This window comes from Akebia trifoliata, chromosome 16 (genome assembly GCF_017979445.1).
Source record: "Akebia trifoliata isolate Shusen 1 chromosome 16, ASM1797944v1, whole genome shotgun sequence".
Lineage (NCBI taxonomy): Eukaryota > Viridiplantae > Streptophyta > Magnoliopsida > Ranunculales > Lardizabalaceae > Akebia > Akebia trifoliata.
In genome coordinates this window covers 31,683,261-31,692,450 of record NC_141390.1, presented here as the reverse complement: position 1 = coordinate 31,692,450, position 9,190 = coordinate 31,683,261, and the positions used below count along the sequence as shown (strand labels likewise).

Sequence of the window (9,190 nt, the reverse complement as noted above, 5' to 3'; positions counted from 1 at the left end):
TGATGGAGCTAAGGGGTACCGCCTGTGGGATCCCACTGCTCGCAAGGTGATAATTAGCAGAGATGGTACCACAACGTCCTAACAAGCAATATATTAGAACCATTTTTTGAAAAGATACTCGATTCTTTTTCTCTTGATCATCATTTGCCGTACCTACATTCTTCTATAGTTAACTTCATCAGTGTCCCCCACCTCAAACTTCCCGTATTGTAGCCTTCACTGCCATCCTAAACATTTTGAATCTTGTGACAATTCTACAACTTTGTTTTCTCTAAAATTCTGAAGTTTCACTATCAACCTGGTATTGTCATCATCTTGACTCTAATCTCCCCAAGCTTGAAGCCTGGGGTCTAATACCATTTGTTATAATCATGCTAAAGAACACCCACAGAATCACGTAGCATGGATACCAATTGTCAGAAAATTTGGTTATGACCACAACCATCTCATATGTGGACTTGCTTTAATCTACCATTAAGTTTTCTGGATCTACCAAGAAGACGAGCTGATGATTGACGAAGTAATAATAATATTATAATGATTTTGACCAAAGGAATCTCTCAGATGGGCAACAATTTCATCGATGTATCCTGATCTCCAGCTAGTGCTTTACGTCTTGATTTTGTGCTTACTGGCCATTTCTTATAATAAGACAATTAGTCTACCATCCTCGCTAGGACAGCCAACATACAAGTGGTTAGACCCCATATCACATTAATCCCCACCAAGGAGATTTCTTAGCCAAAAAATCACAATAACCATGGAAAACAATGTGACGGATCATATTGCTAAACAAAATCATATGTAATTGAACCTTGAGGATGATAGCAGTCCACCACTAGACACAATATTCTTCCGCTAATGGCCAAAACAAGTTTTTCTATTCCTCCTTTCCCTTATTGTCATTCATCGTGAAACATGTTTTATTAACATTCACAATAAATTCAGCACTAAAAAAATTGTATACAGATGAGCAAAAATTTATGAACATGACAAATGATGGGTAACTGAACCACCATCATCATACGTGTGGTAACTTGGTTGCCACATCAACCTTGGTGACTGCCAAGAAATGCAGAATGTATTCCCATACCTCAAACTTTATGGAGAAAGGTAACAATGGGGCTACTTGGTACATTAATTCCCAGTCAGATGGGAATTCTCCAGGATTGATTGGCATTTAAAGAGGGAATTCCAAATGTGGTAACCAGATCAGTTTTGCTAACAATTACTCAAAAAATCACCTGTATGAACCGTAACCAACTGATAGACTTCAATCAGAATGGAGAGTATCAAGTTAAAACTAAATTACACAGAATAAATAGACATTATTGAGACTTTATGATCACAATTGATCAGAAAAGGGGGAGATTATATGGTTTACCTTTTGCACTTACTATTCACATAGATTTGTGCATATTAAATATTAACGACACAATGGAAACAAGATGCTAGTGTAGCAAAATTGGGACTGAATAGGCCTGCGAGCTACGAACTCAGAAGTTTCCAAAACCAAAGATATACTCCGAAAGTCAAAGCTGTGTGACAAAAATACAATTTTGGTAGCTTAAATCAACATGTTCAGCGCATGTGTTGCAGGTTCCACAGTGTGGGGACCTGTGAGAATTTTTAACAAGGTATTCACGGGCTACTGTATGTTTTCCCTACAAAGAACTAGAAAGTCGAAAACATGAAAACAGAAAGAAATACCAAACCTGGGCTATGCTCCAAAACAGTGAAACGAAAGATTTTGATATTTCTTAGTGAAACCCCAGAGATTTTAGAGATAGAAATTCTGGTAGCTTGTTCCTCCTATCTGTCCTGTTTACATGAAAATATTGAACATTTAAAACACCACAAACGTGAATGAAAAGTCTATCAAAAACAAAGAAATTGAACCAACAAATATCTCAACCACCCAAAACACCAGCAATGCCTTGTGTAAATGTTTAAGTGACCCAATCATGCAATTTCAATTTCAAACATAAAAAAGGCATTTTTAGAAAGAAAGCGAAAGGTACCAACAGAACCATGATAGCTGAATTCTGAAATAACTAAAAGAAAGTCTAAGATACATGTTGTGGAGAGCGTACGAATAATTTACAAATGTAAATGCATGCAATGTGAACGAGCAAGGAAGTAGGACTAGTGATACATACAAAAACATGTCATTCTTGGCTTATGTTCACTATCATGCTCCATGTGTGGGTGTGGCTGATGATTGAGAAAGTATATCCTCAAGGATGGCTTTAAACTTATGGCATGCTCGGTGATGATGTGTGTGTGCATTAGACGTGTTACACATATTTTAACCAGGAGCAGAGTTACTATCATTTCTTCTTATCCTCAGTCATTTCAAGTTAACCATACACAAACTATTAATCAGTACACATGTTATTGCATAAACAAATACTCATGTGAATGCGTGTGTGCATATATCTTGTGCACCATACCAATTTAAATATAAAAAAATAGTGAGGAAGCACAAAGTGAATTGAAGGATTATACAACAACGAATTCGAATGAACATAGTATGCTGCCACATCAAATTTAAAGGTAGTTAAGAGTGGCTGGGAATATCGTAAAATCTGCCATAAAGTACACCTGGATGCTAGTCAATAAAGGCACTGAACTAGATACTTACAAAATCTAACATCTCTACTACAGGTGCTGCTTTGCACGTTGACTTATTATGCCCGACGCCCTTGCACTTACTACACTGGAGTTTCCTTTTTTCAAACTCTTGTGGTCCATTCATATTAATCTTGGGTCGACCCGGTGGACGACGAGTGGGAGGTGGAGTTACTTTCACAGTAACTTGGGATGATTCAGTTTCCATGGGCTTGTCCACATTTGGAACAGGGTTTATCGACTTTGAATATGTAATTCGATAACTTTCAGTTGTGAAGTATCTAGAACAGTAATCATATGGATTCCTACCAATACACTCAAAGACAGCAACAGCATGGAAGCATGGCAAACCAGTTATCTGCCACCCTTTGCAAGTACAATCCCACTGATCAATATCAACCTTTTCAATGGTGTCACCACGAACGTCAAATGTGCTATCAGTACCAGGCGAGAATAACACTTCAAGGGAGCGTGCGTTCAGAGTCTCTTTATGTAGCTTTTCCTCCATGGATGGAGTTAGTCTTCTCACCCACTGGTTTGAATCCACCCGTCGTGTATAAATCAACTCCATCATCTTACCACGTATCATATCAACCATCTGTGTTATAGGTAACTCATGTGCCTCTGATACCCAACTGTAGAACAACTCTCCGAAGTTTGACGACATGTGGTTGTACCTTGCACCCCCAAAGAATGCATTAGCCCAATGTTCAGGCTTACTTTGTACAACCCAATTGAAAGCTTCCGGAGAAATATCTTTGATGCTTTCCGTGCTCCTTTGAAATCCCTCGAATCTGGGTGCAAAAGCAGCAGCATAAAGATCAGAAACCAAGAGACGCCTCACTTCATGAGAAAAATGCGTCTGCAAACCTTTCTTAAAGCTCTCTGTAAGGTAGCGCAGACAATAACCATGGTACCCATTCTCAAATATCTCGGCTATTGATTCTCTTAGGCCTTTCTCCATATCTGCCACGAATGTTATTGATCGAGAAGTTGAAACTGCAGACTTCAATTCTGACAAAAACCAACGCCAGTTGTCTTCAGTCTCAGCATCAACTACAGCAAAGGCAACTGGAAAAACGCCATCATCTCCATCCGCTGCTGTAGCAGCCAATAAAGTCCCCTGGTATTTAGAGTTCAATGGAGTACTATCAAGGAAAAGGAGAGGTCGGCAACCTAGCTGGAAACCATGCAGTGATGCATGAAATGAGATAAAAAGACGTTGAAAGCTTGAGTCCTCCTTAGTAGCGAATGTAGCAAAACTACCCGGATTCGTCTCTATTATCTTCTCACACAAAAAGGGCAATTGACTATATGCCTCTTTATAAGAACCTTGAAGTTGCACTCTGGCAATTTCTTTTCCTCGCCATGCCTGTGCATAGTTCAATTCAACCCCATAATCCCGTTTGATGTCAACAACAATATCCTTTGGTTTGTAATTTGGGGTATTTCGTAATTTCTCTTTTACGATACCAGCCACCCAGTTCGTTGTTGCTTGATATGCACTTGTCGAAACACCTCCTTCACATGTATGTTTTGGGTTCATTTTCTTAATACAAAATAACTGAGTGGTTGACAACCTTGAAGCGTGTATCCGCCAAGGACAACCTTCAGTTTTGCATTTAGCGGTTACACGAAGACTTTCATTTTTCTTGAATCTGTATGCGAAAGCATGTGCAATAGAGTATTTACGTAAAGCTTCACGGAATTCATGGACATTACTGAATCGTTGATTCACACCTGTAATAGCGTTCTCCCATTCACTCGGAGCTTTATAATGCTTGGGATCACCGGGAATAAAACTAAGAGCCCTAGGTGTAACATCAATGGGTATATCAATAGGTGCAGCATCAACAACACTGTCAAACGGGACCTCATCAACAGGGGTGATAGGGGTATCATCGACTGGAACCACTGCTTCTGATATGGTGGTCCTACTAGACCTGCATGATCAACTGACCTGTAAGTTATTTCCACCCATGGAACCATAGTAACAAAAAAAGACTTTTTTTTTTTTTTTTTTTTTGTTGAAAAAAACTCGTTTAAAACACATCTTGTACCTCTGACAATTAAAACGATAAAAAAAAAAAACACGACTTTTTGAAAAAATCAAGGTGTACCCAAAGACCACTACCTACTGGCGGAGGGCATGCTAGAGACATCTTGAGCTACAATCTCTCCTGGTATGACATAGATATCCGCCGTTACTGATTCCTCATGGAAACTTATCATACGTTGTAGGTCTTTGTCGTTAGAGATTGTGATGAGAGTTTTTCGGTTTCCGGGAACAAAATACTTGATGGACATAGAACCAGGGCTACAATTACACATTTCGGCGACCTCCACCTTGAATTCGTCAAATTGGGTTTCGTTATTAACATCGATTGCATGCGCCTCTCCACCGCTGTACGACAAAGTACCATCTTTCTTGTTCACAAAATTTCCGCCATACTGACAAATTGTAATAAGTTTCTTCCCAGCCATGGCCTAAGCAGACAAACAAAAAACTAAATCTATGAAAAACTAAAACTTTACATAGAGATTAGCTTGTTTGGACGTCCGTTTTGTGGCAAAAAGGACATATTTTGCTTGAAATAAAGCTTTCAAAAGATATAATTTTACTGGTAAAACAAAATGGCAATCCAAGCTGACCATATAATTCAAAACTAGCATAATTCGACCAAGATATTGGCAACAGAAATCACAGAACACTAATCCCATATAAAATTCATCACCAAATCCATATAATTATAAACCCTAAAACTCTAAAAACACGATAAACCCATATCTGAACCCACAAAAATCTTTCATTTGGAAGAGTATTTACGAATCAAAATTCCTTCAAAACCCGGAATCTGAATGCTGACACTCTTTCTGGAAACCATAAAATCGAAATGAATCCCTAGCAAACCCTAGATCGGGTGAATTCGTAAACCCTAGATTTATTTGGGAAAAAAAGGTTTCACCTTTAATATCAGACTAAGACGAAAAGCTTCTCCTTCGTCTCTTACTCCTTCGGCTTTCTTCTTTCAAAGTTCATATAGATCGAGCATCGATGTGTGTTCTCTGGATAAAACACAGCAAAACCGGCAGGGAGAGCGTATACAATATATTTGATAGATCAGTTGGTAGTTTAATTAAAATACTACTGAATCTATAGCCCGCTAGATCGAGAATCATGAGATCTTCATCATAATAAAAAGAAAGGTATTTTAGAAATACCTCCTTGTTAAATTGATGAAATTATATTTCCCCCCTTGCAAAATAAAAAGATTAGGTTTACCCTTGACCATAAGTCAACTTTGTGTTTTCTTGAGAATTTATGGTTAAATTTTGAATTTTTTTTTTTTTTAAATGCTCTTCAAATACTTAAAGCACTGTTAAATCATCAATAAAAAAATATATGAAACAACGTTGACTTATGATATAGGAGTAAAGTTAATATTGTATTTTGTAAGATGGTAAATTTAATATCACTAGTTTATTAGGGGGTATTTCTAAAATACTTTAAAAAGAATTGGAGTACTCCAAGTAGTATTTTTAAAACTTAAATGAGTGTTTGGCTTATGATTATAGGCATTCCAATTTGCACGAATTCATTAGAAAATTTTAAATTTTCTCAAGTTGATTTTAATTAAGAGTTTAAAGTCCATCAACAGACCCACATTGCATAATAATTGTCACTCAACACTTTTCTTCATGCATACATGCACACATGCATCATGTCATATCATTTTGCAAATCCAAATCTTATCTCTAATTCATATCCAATTTCATGGCCACTTCTTTAACACATTGCTTCAAATTCATAAATCGACTCAAGTTCTCACCTGCTCTCTAATCCAAACTCATGCTCTATTATCCATATATTGACCTAATATCAAGTCCACATTCAAACCTAAGCCCATAAACCCATGTCCAAAATCTAAATTCATACAAAGCCCATGGTCTTACACTTTTCTCATGAAAGGACACATATTGATCTCTCATAAGCTTCAACATTTAAGAAGGCCCCTCATTTATGGGTTAATGTTCCAACCTAATTAAAAGTCAACTCTCTGAGGAATCTTAAAAATGTCTTTCTTAATAAGTGAGATCAAATCAAAAATGTACTTTGGTTTTTGGTAAAAATACTTAACTTTGGGAGAATTTTCAATCATACCCAAAAAGTAGAAATATTTAAGTAAATACAAGGAACCCTCCCATTAATTCATTTCAAAAATACATATTCACCCTTGTTTTTTGAGTTATTTATAAATAAATCAAGGTCTATTTTTTACCTATCACTCCACCTTTACACGTGTCACTCTCTTATTCATCTTTTCAAAAATATTATTGTTTTCTCACATTTATTTATCAAAAAAATAAAGATTAATACTTTTAGAGTTTCTTCTCACAAATTTGACTTTTACCTTCATAAAAATGACAAATTCAAAGACAAATAATTCAATCTTAAGTTATTTCTCTTTGTTTTTAGGATTGGACCACTTTACCCGTCAAAAGTTCTCCAAATTTTTTATAAATAGCCACATTCCTATAAGCAAATTCATGCTCTAAAACCCTCATCTCTCAACTTAAGATTCTACCAAAATCTTTACTCTACCTCTCTAACATTTTCTCAACTCAACCCTCAACTCAAGAACTTTTATCCATTTGACAACCCTCAACCAATAACCCTTATATTCTCTAATCTTCTACCTTTAACTAAAACTTTCAACCTTAAAGTTCTTTCAAAATTCAGAATCACTCAAAAACATCAAGGGACAAAGTGGGTGTAGATTAGGTTAATATTTTCAAGCATTTACATCTTCTACTTCTAACCTTTTATTTATTTTATGTTCTAGAAAATTTTTAGGATGTAATACACACCATTTCCCACCTCCGGTAAGTTGGACTTTACTTTGCTCGAAAGGGTGGGGGTTGAAGTCTTCATTCCCTTATGATATATCTCATGCATTATATTGTACATTATGCACCTATTCACATATACATGACAATGATAAAGAAATATGTCACCTTTTTATTGCAGTTGAAACACTAAGTTTCTAGTCTGCAAATATTCATTAAGGTTGTGACATTAAGAGAACTCCATCATAGAGTCTCACTAAAAAGTCTAAATCAACATTTCTACTCATAAAAATAATGTAGGTTATATGGGTCATCATTTTTCATAGAATGACCACAATGTCTCACATTGACATCAAAACCCCTTTTTAAGAAAATATTTTTATTTATTGCACACACCACCTTTAAATATGCATTTTTAACTTTATTAATTTCTTTCAAAAGATTGACAAAGTTTCAAAGTAACCCACTTTTGGTGGAGAGAATGAGGTGTCTAACACCTTCCTCATCCTTTAATCGGACCTTTCTATTTAAATCTTAGATAGGCCATGCTCTTATTCATATATGAGAGTCACTACAATGATAAATCAATTTTAAAATTATTTCAGGTGTCCATTCACACTCATTTTTAAAAAAGAATGGTGATGACTTCAAATAACGTAGCATTGAGGTTTTATGATGAACATCTTATGTTTACAATGGTTTTAAAACTCATTTTGGTTTCTCATCTCGGACGAGTTTTTCGATACGTTTGAGATGTCTCAATCAACAATAAGAAAAAATGAACGTTGGGTTTTAAATCTCGTATGATATATTGACTTGTTTGTTCGTCTTATTGCTAGGCAATACTGAGATGACTCGGGCAATACATCTCGATCTCGGATAAGTTTTGAAACCCAATAGTTTGACTACATGTTTTAAGTTGTACGACTATGATTTAAATAAGAATAAAATTTGGACCAACGCTCTCTCTCTCCCCCCCCCCCCCCCCAACCCCCCACTCCATATTCTAAAAAATCACTACCTACTAGGAACAAATAATAATGAGTATTTGAGTGAATTTATTTTTTCTCAATAATCGCGTATTTATTAGTGCGCATTTCGCGAAAATAGATAGACAATGAGTATGGATCTAACTTTCTCAAAAGTCGATAAATTGCCATAGAGCTAACTTGGCTCTCAGATGAGTCAATTGCTTAATTTCATCCAAAATCAAAATGACTCACTCGAGTCATCAATATCGTGGATGAGCTTAAGGATCTCTTACATAAATCCTATTTTTTTTTCTTTTTTTATTACAAGAGCATTTGCACATACCACCTATTAGTATAGATAACAATGAGAAAAATGAACTATAATTTTAAATCTTGTCCGATACGTTCGGTTTGTCTATCTGTCTCGTTGGTGAACGATACAAAGTCATATCGGATGAGTCATCTCGATCTCGGACGAGATTTAAAACCATGATGTAGAAGGGGTTTGACACACGATCTTTTTTTTTTTTTTTAAGTCATAAAATTATAATCACATGACCATATACATAAATTAGTTATTTTTTTAAAATTCCAAAAATATCATTATATTATGTTATTATCAAATCTTCTTGATTAATATGTTAAATCACAAATATAATGAAAGAAGGCCGAGTAAATGTGGTCTGCCAAATTTTGGATCCCTCAAATACCCCCACCTCCACATTTATAATACAGTTAGA

General features: G+C 35.7%; 1 protein-coding gene across 3 annotated transcripts; it reads right to left on the bottom strand.

Annotated features, from left to right (window-relative positions):
• Positions 1 to 1,216: 1,216 nt before the first annotated feature.
• On the bottom strand, positions 1,217 to 5,755 carry LOC147383604 (uncharacterized). Of its 3 annotated transcripts, none has more exons than XR_015173434.1 (5): positions 5,598 to 5,755; positions 4,766 to 5,118; positions 2,645 to 4,574; positions 1,716 to 1,821; positions 1,217 to 1,617 (listed from the first exon to the last, which is right to left on the bottom strand). XR_015173434.1 is itself a non-coding variant. In XM_086427841.1 (4 exons), exons 2-4 carry the CDS (start codon positions 5,113 to 5,115, stop codon positions 1,813 to 1,815), a joined length of 2,289 nt encoding a protein of 762 aa, XP_086283967.1. In that variant the 5' UTR covers positions 5,116 to 5,118; positions 5,598 to 5,755; the 3' UTR covers positions 1,217 to 1,812. The 3 variants fall into 3 exon arrangements, 1 of the variants encoding a protein (XP_086283967.1); XR_015173433.1 differs by having other exon boundaries at positions 1,217 to 1,538; XM_086427841.1 differs by having other exon boundaries at positions 1,217 to 1,821.
• Positions 5,756 to 9,190: the final 3,435 nt, after the last annotated feature.